Source organism: Rhinolophus sinicus, linkage group LG07, assembly GCF_036562045.2.
Source record: "Rhinolophus sinicus isolate RSC01 linkage group LG07, ASM3656204v1, whole genome shotgun sequence".
Classification (NCBI taxonomy): domain Eukaryota; kingdom Metazoa; phylum Chordata; class Mammalia; order Chiroptera; family Rhinolophidae; genus Rhinolophus; species Rhinolophus sinicus.
The window spans coordinates 13,388,873-13,406,682 of NC_133757.1; the positions used below are offsets into that span (position 1 = coordinate 13,388,873).

General features: G+C 47.3%; 1 protein-coding gene across 1 annotated transcript in view; it reads left to right on the forward strand.

Annotated features, from left to right (window-relative positions):
- The first annotated feature begins 8,309 nt into the window (after window positions 1–8,309).
- Window positions 8,310–17,810, forward strand: part of AFAP1L2 (actin filament associated protein 1 like 2) — a 102,266-nt gene continuing 92,765 nt past the window's right edge. The window contains exon 1 of the mRNA XM_074338997.1: window positions 8,310–8,481. Coding sequence (XP_074195098.1) covers window positions 8,463–8,481 — 19 coding nt within the window. The 5' untranslated portion in view covers window positions 8,310–8,462. The remainder of the gene's footprint in view (window positions 8,482–17,810) is intronic.

Here is a 17,810-nt window from a genome sequence, read left to right on the forward strand (position 1 = left end):
CCCTCCCCAAACGCCCCACCTTCGCATCTTCCTCTCCTGCTCTTCCAACCCACTCAGTTCCGGAACACACTGTGCCCTCTCCCACCTCTGCAGCTTTGCCAGTGGCATTTCTTCTGTACAGCGTCTAACTTCAAGGAGGTGGAGAGCAGAGAGTATCTCGCCCCCAGGAAAGAGGTCATGGCAACTCTGACTATTTAGAATCTGACTATTTGCCCGAAGCTCTTTGGAGTTACCAGATGGCTCTCCCAGGGGCTCCCGTATATTAACTCAAAGACAAGCCTGAGTCCACACCCTCTCTATCAGCCTGTCTTGATGGGCCCAGCCCAACCTGCCCACTACATTCTTTGCATGTCTGTGGTTGACATCACTTTTGACACTTTGCAAGTGTTGCCTACTACTGCTGGCTTAGCATGTGTTTCTGCTCCTCCGTGGAATTGTAGTGAGATCTTCTCTCTATCGCGTGCAGGGCTTTGTGTTAACTGTATCCCTCATGACAGCCCTGCAAGACAGATCATTGTCGTCCCACTATACAGGTGAGGAAACCAAAGCTCAGAGGCCAATTAAACACGCCCAGTAACTCAGCCAGTGAGCACAGAGCTGGGATTACCCCGGTTGGTCCCACTTCAAATCCCATGCTGTTTTTCTCTACGCCCCACTGCCTTTCACCTCCCAAAGGCAAGGACTGTGTCGCCCACATTCTAAACCTCCCAGGATGCACTCACAGAGTAGGTTCTCAGGATGAGATTGGCCTGTTCCTTTTAGTCTGGCCACGAGAATTTACCACCAAGACACAGTTGGGGGATACTCAGTAGCTGTGCATCTTAAGGCTGTTTGTTTAGCCTCTCTGGACCTCAATTTGCTCATCTGCAAAATGGACAAAATAATACCCGAAAGAACATCATTGCTAAATTATGATAACATGTTGAGCGCAGTGCATGACCCAGCACAAAGTAATTGCTCCAGAAATTTGCTGATCTTTATTAAGAGTAATTAGCCACTTAGACTTGAATAGCTCTATAAACTCTCTGAGCTCCAGTTTCCTCATCAGCAAATGAGGAGTGGATACCCTGCTCTGGCTGTCTTACAGGGTTGTGAGGCCAAGTGAAGTCAGGTGAGTGCTCAGACCCAGGAAAACATGATGTTAGCAGATGGTATGGGGTAACAAGGTTTTCTTGGTATCATTTTAAGTAGCTGAATCATTTGAGAATTTTAATTTTTGTTCTGGGCTTTTTTCCCCCCTCTAGCCTTTATATGAATACTCCAGCATAAAGCAAGCCCACAACTTCTAGAACAACCTTCTCTCTGCGCAATAATTGTCTAAGATTGAGCTGCCCTGAAGGTATCCTAATGAATTCGTAAGAGTAACAAAGTATTACATGGCAATTGAGTGCAGGCTATAGAGTCAAACTGCCTGGGTTTGAGTCCAGCTTCCGCAATAATTAGCTGTATAACTAGTGACTTCTCTAAGCTTCAATTTCCATGTCTATAAAATAGGAATAATAATAATGATACCTACCTCAAAGGGTTATTGTGAGAATCACGTAGAACAGGACCCAGCATGATACAAAGTAAGCACTCAAACATTGGTTTTTATTAATAAAGATGCTGCCATGTAATAAAGACATTATATGTCCAGTCCTGAGCCTCGTATATTACATGGCTTATTTCACATAGCTCCTTACATTCACCCACCACCCACCTCCACCTCCCCAGCTCCAAGCTCAGCATATGGGTAAGTGTCATGCAGAGAAGGGCTCAGCTGTCCCCACAGGCACTGTGGCCAGCCAGGGTGGCAGTCTGCTCAACATGGAAACCTCCCAAGGTTTCCCGGCTTGGGACTCAGTTCTTCCTGAGGGATTCTAGAGCACTCGGGCCCACTGTTTCCTGGGTGGGGAGCATTTCCCTAGCCTATGTGAAGGACCCTTAGAAACAGCAGCTGAAGAACCGGTGGGACTCATTCCCATGAAAGATGGCTTTGGTTCCAGAAAGATCTTTCCAATTGTAAAACTCACTTCAAAGCAATCAAAGGCAGCAGAGACGGAGCTACCAGTCCTCATAGTTATTGGGGACATTTCCTAGGGTCCAGAAAGCCACCATCCCTACTCAGCCCCTCCTCCCCATCTCTGGAAGGGGGCGCCTTCTCCTGCAGAGCCCAACAGCCGTGCCTGGGTATGTCGCCAGCCCTGCCCTGCTGGACGTGGCCCATTGTTGTCCGGAAAGCCCTGGGAAGGGTGGAGACTTGTTGCTGGCAGCTTTTAAGAAAGCCCATGCTGGTTGAAAGACTAGTGCCCACAGCTTCTGGGACTCGCAACAGCTCCCCTCCCCTGTTGATGACCTGCTTCCACAGTCTCAATTCCTTTCTCCCCCACACTAGGCCAGGACAATGATTTTTTTTAAAAAAAGCGTCCTTCCACTCCTACAGTGCTCAGGGGGAGGGCTGTCACAGGTTAGGCTCTGGAGGAGGGTGTAACATGACCATATTTATTTTACTGTTTTAATCTCAACTTGATGAAAACTGCTCTCCAGGGCCTGCCATTGTACTGAGCACAACAGCAGCCCCGGGAGAGGCTTTTCAGTGTTTATTTGTGCTGTACCCCTGCTGCTGCCTCTTAACTCAGCCCTTCCCTTCAGATAAAAAGAAAGTTGGCTTGCAGAGCCCTCCCTCCAAAGCAGAGGCTGTTTCTGCCTTGTCCTTAGGTGGTTTACAGGTGGCTCTCCCAGGACATCCCACAAGGCTGGAGGCAGGGCCGAGCCTCTCAGCTGTCAGACCCAGAGCTTGGGAATCAGGCTCTGAACTCCGTGAGTCCAGATGCTAAGAGGAGGGATGATGGTGGTACGATGGCAGCAGGTAACATTGTTGGAGGGCCTCTGGAGTGCCAGGTGCCGGGCTCAGGAGTTTGTAGAGATTATTTCATTTAATCTGTGACGGGTAAACCCAGGACTGAAAAGTGAGTGGGATTCTCACTCTTCCCACCACATCCAAAAGCCACATTCCTCCAGGGCTACCTAAGCTCTCTGGGGTCTGGACTTCAGCACCTGGTTTTCTAACAATTTGCCCAAAGGACCATCTTTGCAAAGACTGATACCAGCCCTTCTCAGCAAAGTGGACTCTGCCCATGAATAACATTTTGTTCTAAACTGGACAGGTGCTGGCACAGGAAGCATAAGTGAAAAGTTTAGGCAATATTGATGGCAGTTGCATGCCCATCAGATAGAAGTAAGAGTCAGCTGGATTTCCCTGTGTTGTTTTGTTTGTTTGTTCGCTTGTTTGCTTGTTTTTAATAGAACAAATACTCCCGTCCTTCACATACAGCCAAGGCATTTCGGACAAGGCAGAGTAAATTGCTAGTCTTTATTAATCATTACTTTAATCAAGTGGTTTCCCGTGAATGTGGCACTTTCGCAAGCATCGCATGTGACCCCCACAAGCAACCTGGGTAAGTGTCGTCCTCAGTACAGAGATCAGAGGTTTCCTGACTTATTCAACTCACATGGGGAGTTGGGGGAGGAGCCAAGATGTGGACCCGGGTCTAATTGCAAAGCTCACGCTTCAGTCCTCAAGAAGGTTCTGATTTGGTAGGTCTGGGGTAGGAGCTGGGAAGCTGTATCTGAAAACAAAAATGTAAATGCTTCCAGGTGATTCTGTTGATCAGCCAAGTTTGGGAAGCCCTGCCCCACACGGTGTGGTCTCCAGCCAAGTGTGGAACTAGTCCGTGACTAACCAAGCATCCATTAGTAGGCTTTGTCACTCGCTGTCACCCTAATTCATGGGACCAGAAGTCAGACCAGGCCTAGGAAGCCTGGCCTTGCAGCGAGGCCTGCAGTCTCATGGCCTCCCTAGGAAATCGCTAGCATCTTCCTTCAGCAGAGCAGGGCATCCAACCCTCAGAAGAACAGATTCCATCAGAAGCTGCTCAAATGTCACCTCATTTGCAAGGAGATTGTGTCCATTTAAAGGAGCATGAGATGACAGAGAAGCAGTCAAGTATACAGTTGCTTAAAGGAGAAACCACCCACTGGCATCCTTTCTCCTCCCTTTCTCCACTCACAACCTTGAGAAACCTCTGAAGGTTGAAAAATAGCCTAGAAATCCTGTTATTGTCCCAGACAACATATTCTTTTTCCCCAGTGTGCTCACTGTTTCTTTGGTCTATTGTTGTTTGCTGGGAGGGCGAGCGTTAAAAGCTCCAGTTTTAAGTTTTGTATTGAGACAGTCACTCCAGGGGATTTTAGTAACTCTTCAGGGCCAGGCTGGAGGGAGAGTAAGAAGGCCAGGAGTTGTGACTGCAAACTCTTCTTTTACATAAAAGTGGTGGTTTTTATTTTTGAACTCATATATGACAGCTTCTTCAGGGGGTTGAAACAGTGTCCCCCCAAAGGACATATCCACCCAGAACCTCAGGATGTGACCTTATGAAGAATAACAAAACGCTTTCAGGTTGTGGGGGAAAAGGTACATCCAGAAGGAACACTAGAGAGAAGCAGCCTGAGAGCTTGGCCTTGTCTTTCCACATGTTCCTACTCCAACTCCCAGTAGAAAGTTGTCTTCATTTTTAGGGCTCACCAGTATTCATTGTATCAATGGCTACTTTCTACCTGAATGTGCTTCACATTTTTAAAACATCCTATTAGAATGCTTTGGTTGGTCGTACAACCCTGCCTTCCTGGTTTCTGGGTCATGGGATAAACCCTATTATATAATAAGGTCACGTAGGATGAAGTGACTCTCTGGAGGTCTGGGCCACCAGGAGGCATGGAAGTGTCTCGTGCATAGTAGGTGTACAGCTACAGTCAGTGCTTGTTGAATGTCTAGAAATGATGTGTTCTAATTGTACATATTTTCCTCAATTCTCAATGGGATAAGTAGTCCGAAGCCATTCTAATATCTCATTTTAAATTGGGGTATAGAAAGTGAGAGACATGATGCTTGGTGTTGGGAAAAATATGAACGTGAAGAGAGTAAGAGGCAGGGATTCAGATGAGGTAAGTGAGGTGCTAAGGGCTCACAGTTTAACACAGCTCACTCTCAAGGTCATGCAAATGCCGACACTGAGAAAACACAGTCCCAGCCGTCAAGAAGTGTAATGGTTGGAGAGCAGCATAGACAGGGAAATCCTAACTTAGATTTGGGGCCTAAGTAGATGAACAAGTTCACAAGATAAAAAAGAAATAAAATAAACCAAAGGCCTACATGTAAACCCTGAACCTATAAAATTTCTAGAGGAAAATATAGAAAATTTTCATGACCTTGAGTTAGGGAAAGAGTTCTTAGGTATGATACCAAATGCGTGACCCACAATTTTTTTTTTTAGTGACAAATTGGTCTTCATCAAAATTAACAACTTTTTGCTCTTTGAAAGATATTGTCAAGAGAAACAACAAAATCAGTTGCGAAAAAAATCTTTGCAAATCACGTGTCTGATAAAGGACTGGAATCCAGACTAAAGAATTCTCAATATCAAGTGCTGGTAAGAATATAGAGCAACTGGGACTCTCAAACATGCTGGGGGGGGGGGGGGCGGAGACGAGAGGGCGGGGATGCAAAGGTACAACCACGTTGGGAAACAGTTCGACAGTTTCTTATAAAGTTAAACGTGCACTTATCGTTAAGACCCCACAACCCCACTCCTAGGTATTTATCCAAGTAAAACCTTTGGTTCACACAGAAATCTGCACGTGAGTGTTTATACTGACACTATTCACATTGCTCCAAACTGGAAACATCCCAAATGTTCTTCCATACAGTGGACTAGTCGTCAGCACTAAAACAGGAATGAGCTGTCGCAATCACATAGGTGAAGCTCAAAGGCATTATGCTCAGTGAAAGAAAAGCTCGAATCAAAAAGCTACATAATGTGTGGTTAGATTTATATGACATTCTGGAAAAGGCATAATTATAGGGACAGAAAACCACAAATCAAAAGTTTCTAGAGGCTAGGGGAGGGGGAGGTTTGAATACAAAGGGTCGTGTGGAAATTTGGTCGGGAAGAGGGTGAGGAAATGTTCTATGTCTTAATCGTGATGATTACATGACTGGATACACTTGTCAAAATTCACAGAATTGCACACCAAAAAGGGTGAATTATGCTACATGTAATAAAAAATGATAAAAATATATAAAAATACTTCAAGTCAACAAATTTTTATTGACAATACTAGTGTATTGGGATCTGTGAAATGTTATAAAGGAAATGTGATATATATCCACTCTTGGGAGGCTTACAGCCTTGCTCTAAAGTAGCTAAGCACTTGAGATAAAACAGTGAGCAAATAGACATTAATCAAATAATCCCACAAATATTAGGTTGGTGCAAAAGTAATGGCGGTTTAAAAGGTTCAAAATAATTGCAATCACCACCATTGCTTGTGCACCAACCTAATATAAACAGGGGTGTAAATGAGTAAAGAATTAATTCTGACTGATTCTGGAATTTCAGCAAAGCCCTTCCAGGGAATGCTTCTGTAGTTGTGGCTGGACAGACGTGGCTGCAGTGAGGTGGAGGACGAAGGAGTTGAGGAAGGTGCAAAGGATCACGGCTAAGTTTCTGGATTGTGCAAGAGGAGAGGTGGCAGAACCTGTACTGTACTTCAGAGGATAAGCAGATTTGGGGCAGAGCGATCATGAGGTCAACAGAGGAACAGCGTTGAACCGGAGAGAGCAACAGCTGACTAAGGGTGTGACTAATGTGACCAGTGGACTCGACAGCAATGAGCAGGTGCGTCCACACCAATCCTTGCACGTGACTGTTCAGAGCAGCATCATTCAGAATAGACCAAAAGTGGAAACAACTCTATCAATTGATGGATGGATAAGTAAAATGTGATATATCCATAGTATGGATTACTATTTGGCAATATAAGGGAATGAAGCACTGATGATGCTACAATACAGTGAGCCTTGAAAACATGCTAAGTGAAAGAAGCCAGGCACAAAAGACCTTGGAATGGAATGACTGGTCTTTGGGAATACTGTGTAACTCCATTTACATGACATTTCCAGAACAGGCAACTCCATGGAGTCAGAAAGTAGAGTAGTGGTTGCCTGAGGCTGGGGTATGGGGAGAATGTGGTGACTGCTCATGGGCATGAGGTTTCCTTTTAGGGTGAAGAAGATGCTCTAAAACGAATTGTGGTGATGGTTACGTAACTTTGATAATATATTAAACCCATTAAATTGTACTCTACCCGTTCCTCTGCGCCCCCTCTCCCGCCAAGACTTGAGCACTTACTCAATGTCAGATATTATACTCAGTTTTTTTGTGGGCTTTATCCTTCAGCAGCCTCACAACACGTGTATGAAGTCAGTGCTATCCCATTTTACAGATGAAGAACGCCGCCCAGTGTCACACAGATCATAAGCGATGGAGCTGGGCTTCTAACCAGACGCTGTCTCTTCAGTCTGAAGAACATGGCCCTGCTCAGGAAAGCCTTTCTCACAGCTTCCCAAGTTGTCCCACTTTTACAAGCACCTGCTGGCTAAACCATGGATTCTAAGACACCACTGTGGCGTCCCCAGTTGTGATTTGAATTGACAAGAGTTGTGTGTGGTACGATATGAGCCCTACTATAGGCAGATCAAAGACCAAATCTACCAGTTAAACACACTTGTGAGGCCATTCTCTGAAAGGTCCAAATTGCCATGTCTTTATGTGCTAACAGGTTACTCTTTTTCTGAAGAAACTGCTCCTCAAACTCATTCATTTAAAAAAAAGCCCGTTGTCCCTTGCCATCCGGTACCTGCCCATTCTTGGCTCAAAACCTGTACCCCCAGCCCTTCTGCTTTGGGACTATCGGTAAACACTGCTTAAATTACACTAAAAATTCTAACTGAGTGACTCAACAAGGTCCCCAGACACTGTATGGTTGTAGTGGCCTGGTTTCAGAGGTTCTGCCCTGCTGGAGGTTTCTCTACGAACGATTCCCATTTACATTCTCTCAGTTGTTTCTGCCAGAAGAAATTGTGGCTACCTGAGGCTGATTCCAAAAGGAAGCTGGGAAGCTGCATTACAATGATGCTCCTTTCTCTCCTTCCATCTTCATCTTTTGCCCTCCCTTCCCCTTACATATTTTGATCTTGAAAGAAAAACAAGTACAACCGTGTGATCCAGCAGGAACACGGAAGAGAGCTCATTGTAACACAGTGTCCAAAATACTCAAAGACCCGTCATGACCCCAGATCGCAGGACGAACTCGCCTTGAAGATTTTGTTCCAGAATTTACCAGCATGAAATTTTCTAGACACTTCATTGTGGGCCCCCTGAGATGTCAAAAGATTGTGCGGCCATCAACAGAGAAAGGAAAACGCTGTGTGCTCAGGTTGGCTAACTGTGGGGAAGGCTAGCTTCTTTGATACTTAGTTCCTCCATTTGTGGTCCTGGACCAGCGGCATGAGCACCACCTGGGAGCTTGTCAGAAATGCAGACTCTCCCGTCCCAACCCAGACCTCCTGAATCAGAATCTGAATGGCAACAAGATCCCCAGGTGAGTCCTATTGCCCTTAATGTTTAGGAAGCACTGCCTCAGTAGATCAGGCTCTTTTGCTGGTGACAATGGTGTTTCTGGTTTCCTCCTTGAGCCTTTAAGGTCTTTGTGCAATTTATTAATATTATCCAGCAAAGCACCTGGCACCGTGCTTGGCATCAGACACAAAGAAAGGTGGAGGGTGGAGACCAGAGTAGGTGGGTGGTTGAAATCATAGCACCAATTCCAGTCCTTGGCACTGAGTAGAACCCTTCTGTATGTAGTGATTGCTGAAACGACGAGCTGGTGGGTCTGTTTTCTCCGCCCTGAGTGGTTCTCATTATGTTATCGTGTTGAGGGGAGGACGTCCTCACTTTCAGCCATCTTGATAATTATTGCATCTGACATCTGTTATGAACTTATGTACCAGACACTGAGCCAAATTCTTTGTGTATTTCATGTAATCCTCACAACAACCTATGAGGTGAGTGTAACTTTTATTCCCGTTTGACCGAGGAGGAAACTGGGGTACAGAAAGGTTAAGTAAGTTACCCAAAACCACCCAGCTAGAAAGAGGTGGAGGGGAGAGTCTCACCAGAGCTTATATTCCAGTTTTTCTCAACCTTATTTTTCATTGTTGCCTCCCTCTGGGAGCTTTTTGAGACATTTTGTCCTAATTGCATCCTGTGATATTGTAATTTATAATAAGAAATATATTATTTGGTCTTCATCCCTTTTCAGGCAGAGTGCCTAACATCCTTGAATTTCCTAAGTGATAAGAATGATAGAGGTGTCTTAATATTCAAAACAAACCCCTTTCAACCACACCTGCATTTGTATTAATAGGGGACTTTTGGAAACACCTTAACTATGGTGGCTTGTTGCCAGGGGAACCAACCATATGATTGGAGGGTTGAAACTTTCAGTCCCACCCCTGACTTCCAGGAAGGGCAGAGGAGCTGGAGGTTGAATCAATCACCAAGGACCAATGTTGTAACCAATCATGACTATGCAATGAGGCCTCCATAAACACCCATAAGGAGAGGGTTTGGAGAGCTCCTGGGTTGGTGAACACGTGGAGATTTGGGGAGAGTGATGTGCTCAGAGAGGGCATGGGAGCTCCGTGCCCTATCCTCCATAACTGCATCTCTTTCCTCTGGCTGTTCCTGAGTCATGTCCTTTTCAAATAAACTAGTAATCTAGTAAGTAAAATGTTTCTCTTGCGTTCTATGAGCTGCTCTAGCAAATTAATTGAACCTGAGGAGGTGGTCATTGAAAGCCAATCTATAGCCAGAAGTAGGTCAGAAGCACAGGTGACAACCTGGACTTGTCATTGACATCCGAAGGCGGGTGAGGTGGGCAGTCCTGTAGGACTGAGCCCTCAACCTGTGGGATAGGACCCTCTCCAGATAGATAATGTCAGAACTGAATGGAATAGTAGAACACCCAGCTGGTATTAGAGACTTATTTTTGACGGTGTGGGGAAAACCCACACTCATAACTGGTGGCCAGGCTTTTACTCGCCCATGAAATTTTAATGCCACAGATATACTGTGTGTTTGTGTCTATATTACATATGTGTGTGTGTTTATAGACCGTATGAAAGATGTTTTGTCCTCGCTGGCATGCAGTCATTCTGTGGAGAGTGCCTCCCTCTTTCTTGAATGGTTTGTGGACACTTACTATGTGTAGGCTGACCTCTTAGCAAGGAGACTGTTGTGGGGCTTTAGAAAGGCTCTCTGAGCCAAAGAACAGGACCAGGGGTCTCAGCCAGATGCGTCAACATTTCCCATTTGGGAGGACATGGGTAAGACCAGGTTTATCCTCAGCACAGTGGCTGCTGCAGGAATGGCCCCGGGCTACAAACCCAGAGACCCAGAGTCCAGCCCCAGTCCTGCTACTACCTGTTCACATGGCTACCGGTCAGTCAGTCTTCTCTCAGCATCTCTATTTCCAACCTTGAAACTGAGGGGTGTGAACTAAATCCATACTTTTAAACAAAACCCACACTGAGAGTCTAACAGTTGGCAGATTGGTGAGATGGAAACAGCACACTGGACCTGTTGGGGAAGGACCTTGGAAAGATGTACCCTGTACCTTCCAGACAGCCTTCAACTCCGCTTCTGCCTGCCCCAGGGGCTGCTTCAGCCAGCACCCCATCAGTGCCCACCTACTTCTTCTTAGATATTAATGATCTCTTCTTTCTACAAGATTGGGACAATCCCCAAATGAGTTTTTCCCGTTTCCACCCTTCCCCCAGTCAATGACTTGGGGAAAAGGTGACCTAAAATGCCACTCCATCCATCCAACCACTGGAAAGGGGTCCAACATGAGTGTCCAAAGGAGCTGGAAGGAGTAGTAACAGGCACGTCCATCAGGAAACGGTGGTGTCTGAAACCCAGAATGAGAGAATAGGCTCAGCCATGTCAAACGCACAGGGATTAAGAGGCTGAGCTGTTGGGGGCTGGTATGGGGCCTGACAGCCCCACGAGGACCTGGGGAGCGAGCTCATCCCAGTGCAGCACCTACTACCGAGAAGGGGTGACTCAGCATAAGTGGCTGCAGGTTCTGCGGACCCACAAGTCTATAAACCCAAACACCCAGCATTTGCCAGCTCTCACTGCCTACCACGGGAGTATCCTGAATTCCGGCTCACAGGATCCTATATTCTATTTGTAGAGATGGTCATTATTTCCTGTTATTAAGTAAGAAATGAATTTTGGAAAAAAAGTATTACAGGATTTCGAGAATCCTTTCAATCTTTTCAAGACAAGACGCTCAGGGAAGACTTGATGGAGGAGGAAGGCCCCTGGGCTGGGTCTGGAAGGCTCAGACGGGACTCTGCCAAGGTGGGAAGGGCATTCTGGAAGGCGAAAAGCAGGACGTGCTCTGTGCCTGCAGGAATGAATGACTGTTTCCTGTCATCCAGGTCTCCTTGTCCGGGGACGCTGAAGAACTTGTGGAGCTGCCATGTCTGGTCAGCCTGCATATCTGCCTGAGCCTCTTCTGAGAAGTGATGGTTTTAGCAATCACTGGAAGAGTCAGCAAAATCAATCAAGGAAGTGAATCCAAGATCTAGACCCTGCCGGCTGTCCTGGCACTGGAATTTGGGCAAACTGTGGTGGTGCTGTATGACCTATTCAGGATGATGCAGGGCTAGGCCTCCCCAGGGAGAAAGGGCAGCCGAGCCCCAAGGAAAAGCAGAGGGAAGCAGAGCTCTGGCTGGATACTGTGTCTGGGCACTGGTGCCACTGCCAACTGTGGGTACTCTTGGGCAGGTGTGCGTGTGTCTCTGGCTTCCTGCATCCTTAATGTCAGGTCTCAAGGTTGGATTTGCTACTGATTCCCCATTTTCAAACAGCTGTGAAATATTCTGTGTTGATGGGGTGGGAAGCACGGCAGGAAACTGGAGGCAAAGGGCCTGGAGATGGACCAGGGAAAGTATTAGGCAACGACAAAATGGGGACACAAAAGAAGACAGAACAAGGATGCCTTTGTCCACCGAGTTCCAGGACGTTTGATGTTGGTGGGAAGACGCCTGGAGAATTTGTCTTTTCACTCCCCAACCCCAACCTCCTTGACAGAAGACCCAGCTGAGAGACTGAGCATCCTACCTGTGATTTCAGGAGGAAAATGAGAAAGGTGATGAGGGCGGGTCAATTCTGATCTCTCCTGGAGAGTGGGGGTTGGCACGTCGGAGTCTGGAGGGTGGAAGTGTGGTTTATGAAAGCTCCCAGGATGTTTTTCCACAGTGGAAGAGAAAGGGTGGGGGCCCAGCTAGCACTGCAGAGCTTTGAGAAAGAGAGTGTAACCTTTGCACACAGAGGTAAGAAACCCGCAGCCCTGCCCATCTATGGTCCTAGGGACCAGGAAGGCCTGAGAGGCTCAGACCTCAGAGAGGAGGCCGGAAGGAGCCTTGCACTCTGGGCTGTGAACCGTCACCCACAGTGTGACCTGGACTAGCACCCCCACCCCTGGATTCCCTGACCTCTGTGCACAGAGGGGTCCATGTCCACTACCAACCAAAACTGACATTCTGGGAGTCCTTAATCTTCAGTGATGTAGGTCTTTAGAGACTTACCTTTCATTTATGCTTTCTCATAGGCGTGTTTAAAGGGACTTTAGAAAAACAAATAGCACCTTCACAGCAATTAAATCATTATAGAAATATTGAGCAGAATAGACTAGGAGTGTTTTTCTAAGCTGAAAATCTCCTAGAGGTGCAGTTGAAAGCAATCTTACCCCAGTTTGTATGCCTGTAACCCTCCATTGCGCTGGCCGTGCCTGGGGAGATGTGCAGGCAAGACCACGAGGAGGTCCAGAGAATGGTTAAAAAACGCTCATGTGGCAACCACGCATATTAAAGAAATGTCAGCTTTATGCCATATTGACTTTCCAGTCCTAAAAAAGGAAGGAAACGTACTGGGATGGGTATAATTTTTTTTTTTAAAGAAAACATTAGGTTGGTGCAAAAGTAATTGCGGTTTAAAAGGTTAAAAAATTGCCAAAACTGCCATTACTTTTGCACCAACCTAATAAAAGTGATGGCGAGAACGTGGAGGGATTGAAAGCCTGATACATTGCTGGTGGGAAGGTACAACAGTGGGGCCACTGCAGAAAACATTTTTGGTGGTTCCTTAGAAAGTTAAATATAGAATTACAGTATGAGTCAGCAATTACTCTAAGTATGTACCCAAAATAATTGAAATCAGGGGTTGGAACAGGTATTTTTGCACCAGTGCTCACAGCAGCATTCTTCACAGTAGCCAAAAGATGGAAACAACCCAAATGTCCATTGACGGTTGAGTGGGTAAAGGAAATGGGGTCTATACATACAGTGAAACATGATTCTGCCTTAAAAAGGAATGGAATTCTGATATGTGCTACTACAAGATGGATGAAACTTGAGGCCATTAATGCTAAGTAAAATAAGCCTGACACCACCCATATGAGGCACCTAGAGTAGTCGAATTCATAGACACAGAAAGTAGAATAGTGGTTGCGCTTCTAGGGGCTGGGGGAGGGAGAACGGGGACTTATTGTTTAATGAGTACAGAGTTTGTTGGAGATGATGAAAAAGTTTTGGAGATGGATGATGGTGATGGTTACACAACCACATGTATATACTTAATGCAAATGAACTGTACACTTAAAAACACTTATAAGGCTAAATTTTATGTTATATCTATTTTACCACAATGAAGCAAATTAATTCTTTTCTTCGAGGCTTGGTTCAAATGCCAGCTTCCTCCTGTTTCATCCCACCCATACCCAAGGATGGAGTCGCGGCACACAGCACAGAGGTCTGTGATATGGCAGACGGCCTGGAGAACCAGACTAGAACTATGCTGAGGAGAGGCTAGAGGGTGATGGAGAAGGGGGCTGTCCGCAGAGGCGGTGGGTTGGCTGCTGAAGAAAGAGTAGGGATGAAGTAAAGAAGAGTTGTGGGGACGGCTTTTGACAAAAACATGATTATAGAAGAGAGCCTGGGTAGGAAGTCAGGTCAGAGATGCTGCTCAAATGACTTGGCCTTGTACATTGGTGACCTTGGGCAAGTTACTTAAGGTCTCCGTATGTGAGGTGAGGGGAAATAGTATCTGCTGCTTGGATCATTGTGAGACTTAAACAGAATAAAGTTTGTAAAGCAACTGCCTTGTAGCGGGCACCCCTCCTCATGGCCTCAGCTGGAGAAGGCCGCTTGGAGAACACCTCTGGTGTTGAGAACTGGTTTAGGAAGTACAGGAGAACGAGCCCTTCTGGAGTTTAGTGTTCAGTGTCCCTGACACCTTCACTCCTACACCCAGAGGGCTCAATGCACCCCCAACTCACTAAGCTTGGTGGGAATAGCCACCGCCTAGACTCCAGGATGCGGGTACTCAATTTGGTTCCAAAGATGTCTGCAGCAGAACAGCCCACTTTCAGATCCTGTGGGTCTGGGATGGGGTCAGCACTCAGAAGGCTGAGAATCATCTGAAACCCAGATCATCTCATCCCAGAGGCCAGAAACTCAGTGAATTGGAATTTGAATGTGAGTGGCCCTTTTGTGGAAGGTGCAAAGCAAATAAAGGCACAGGATGAAATAGCACCCAGGTCTTGGAAGTGTGCATGTTGGAGGATGGAGGGGAGCAGGGCTGAGCGTTCCAGAGACCAACGAGTGCTTTTGACGGTTTCAAGTCATGTTTTGGTTTTGTTCTTGGAAAGGGCAGTGAAATCCCATTTTACATTCATTCTGCATACATTTCTGATTGATTTTTGTTTGTCTAGAGGTTCTGAGACTTGCCAAGTCTCCATCAATAAACTAGAGAGGATTTAGGAAGAGGTAATTAAAGGGCTGGAGCCAGTGGGGGAAATGGGAGAGGGACAGGCATGACAGAGATATGAGCCCCCGCCCCCCCAGCCTGCAGAGAGGGGGTGCAGTTACAGGAAGTGCTCTCAGAGATGGCCACTAGAGGACTTACTGGGGTAAAGCCCCATCCAGTTAGAGCCCTGGGAAAGCCAGAGCTGAGGGGTGTGACACAGCACAGAGTTTGGAATTAGTAAACCTGATTTTTGAGTTCTGCAAGAGAAATTACTTGATGACTTTGGCAAGGCCCCTAACTTCTCTGTGTCCTCATTTGTAAGATGGGGACAGCTTAAGCCCTACCTTTTGCTCTTAGTGACCTCAGTCAGAGCCTGTCCCACCTTAACTTCCCTGGGTGGGTCAGCTCTAACAAAGCCCTGGCTGAGGGGGGCTAGACTGTAACCTCATCCCCCTGGCCCCTGCTGACTGTCAGAGCTGGATGTGGCCAAGAGTGACCAACCGCCAGACTTGACTCTGGTTTCAAAATGACAAGCTACAGAATCAGATTCTGAGAATTTGAAAGGAAACCCGGGACCCATTGACGGTAGTCTCAGGGGACAATAGATTGGGGGTGGGGGCCATGCCAAGCCATTTGCACGATGAGGAAAGGGAGGGAGGAGGAAAGAGAGAAAAAGAAAACACAAAAAGGCAAGAGCACCCTCTTCCCCACCAGGTTCCAGCTCCAGCTTGCAGAAGGCCCGCTCAACACCATTTTGTGTCCTCTGATTCCCTGAGATTTCAGCACTTGTGCCACAGCCTTCATTTATTTTCTTTCTTGAACCCACATGAGTCCAGCCCACTGGGAAGAGTGGCTGAAAGAATGAAATGAAATAACACACACGGATGAGTTTGGGGGCTCGAACCTGGGCTCTAACTCCCCAGGGGGCACTGTGGCCCCTTCTCTTTCTCGCCCCGAAGCACCCCAACCGGTTGCCACTTCTCTGTATCCAACTCAGGCATGTTCACCTCTTTTCCTGTTTGTTGTACCCCCCCCCCCAGCAGTCCCTTGAGAACAGGGCCTTGCCCATCTCGCTCGTACCCTGTGCAGTACCTGGTAGCACCTGGCACCTAACAGGGCCTCAGGTAATTTCTGAGGGCTGACTGAGCGTGTGAGTGGTATACTCTCCACCCAGTCACCCTCGTTGCTGGAAACCACAGGGTCAACCGTGACTCTCCTTTGTCCCTCACACCCTGTGCTCTGGCACAGAGCCTTGGCACCAAACTTCGGCATATTTCTGCCCTCCTCCCCATCGGGGTTTCCAGTGACTTCTCACTTGGCTGGTGCAACTGCCTCCTGCACTCCACCCTCCACTCAGCCTCTGCGGGACCCCTGAGGCACCTTCCCTTTTCGGTGCTGCCCAATTCCCCGGGCTTTCAGATCACTTGGTATTCTGGGCCTGTGCCCACCTCTCCAGCCTCAACTCCTCCACTCCTGGCTGCTCCCTTGTGGCTTCAACGGCACAGAACACTTTGAGCCTGAAATGGCTCACCTCTCTGCCTCTGTCCCCACTGTCCTACCTGCCTGAAAGGCTGAACTCACAGACTCTCCTGTCATCTCACTAGCTCTAACTCATCTTGTAAGACTCAGCTAAGCCATCACCTCTTCTAGAAGACGTATGAGGCTCCTCCAGGCTGGTTGAGGGCCCTCTGCTGGGTTTCCAGAATCCCTTGCGCTTCCCTCATATTAGAGCACCTACCTGGCTATGTCGTCATTGTCTGCATTTCTGTGTGCTCCATGAGATGGCATTTCCTAGGAGTGCCAGGAAAGTTTTGTAAATAAACATCTGGAAGCAGCAGCCCTGCTCTGTTCTTTTTTTAGTGGTGGAGTTTGGGCAAGTTGTTTAACCTCCGTAAATCTCAGGTTCTTCGACCATATGATAGACATAATAATAATAATCTCCACATCACAGAATTATTGGGGAAATTAAAGGCTGGGCATGTAGAGTCCTTAGTGCCATGCCTGGCATGTGGAGAGGGTTCCCTGGATGTTAGCTGCTAATACAACTAAGAAAAATATTTCTGAGACTGCTGGGGCAAAGGTCTCCAAACATCAGAGCTAAATCTGCTGTTCCAAGAAGAATGAATTCTTTTGGAAAACAGCAGCAAGAATAACAACAAATCTCTCTTAATTGTTCCTTCAAGGAAGTTGGGGGAGACATGTTGAAAAACCAGGAGTCTTGCACAAGCCATGATTGAGATTTTAAAATCAAAATCGAATGGTTTAAAGAAAACCATGGATTTCCTTTGCGGGCAGATGGGGAGGACTTGGGCATGTGGAGACCCTGGAGAAAGATGGCAAAAGATGAAGGGCAGAAGTGGGGCGCTTGGTGGCAGCGGCGCGGTGTGGAGTTAGAACCACGCCCGGGCTTCCTATGGGATAGATGCCTTCCCGCAGGGCGATCGGATGCTGCCCCACCCAGGAATCCGTGCTCCCGGACTTGTGGAGGCGGCTTCAGAAATTCTAACCCTTTTCAGGAGAGTCTGGAACTGTGGCTCCCGGGAAACCTGGGCGCCAGTAGAAGGCAGCAAGCAGACGGTTCACACGCCCTCCTGTGTGTGAGGCAGCGGTGGCCCAGAGAGGTTGCAGGAGTGTGGGAACTATTCACGAAGGACTGGGTGTTGGGACAGAGCCCCAGAAAGCAGTTTCCAGGCTCTTGGCCTCACGTGAAAAGGTGCTGGCTCAGGTAGTAAACGGCCATCAGCTGTGATTTGATGGCCATCAGCTGTGGCTAGTTGGCCGTCAGCTGTAACCAGTGAGCCATTGGCCACTAATATAACTGCCGTGGCTACGCTAGCAGCAAATGGGGGCTAGCAAGAAGATGGTGGCTGAGCTAGCAACAGCGGATTGCAGAAAGGCAGATGCCGCCAGAGAGAGTATAGTGGTATGACTCCCCTACCTATGGCTCCGTGGGTGTTCCTTTTGGGCTTAGCCACATCTTGCGTTCTTATGTGGGGAGCAGGAGTAGAGACCCCGCATGACACCCTGCACCACACTGGGGCAGAAGCGGGA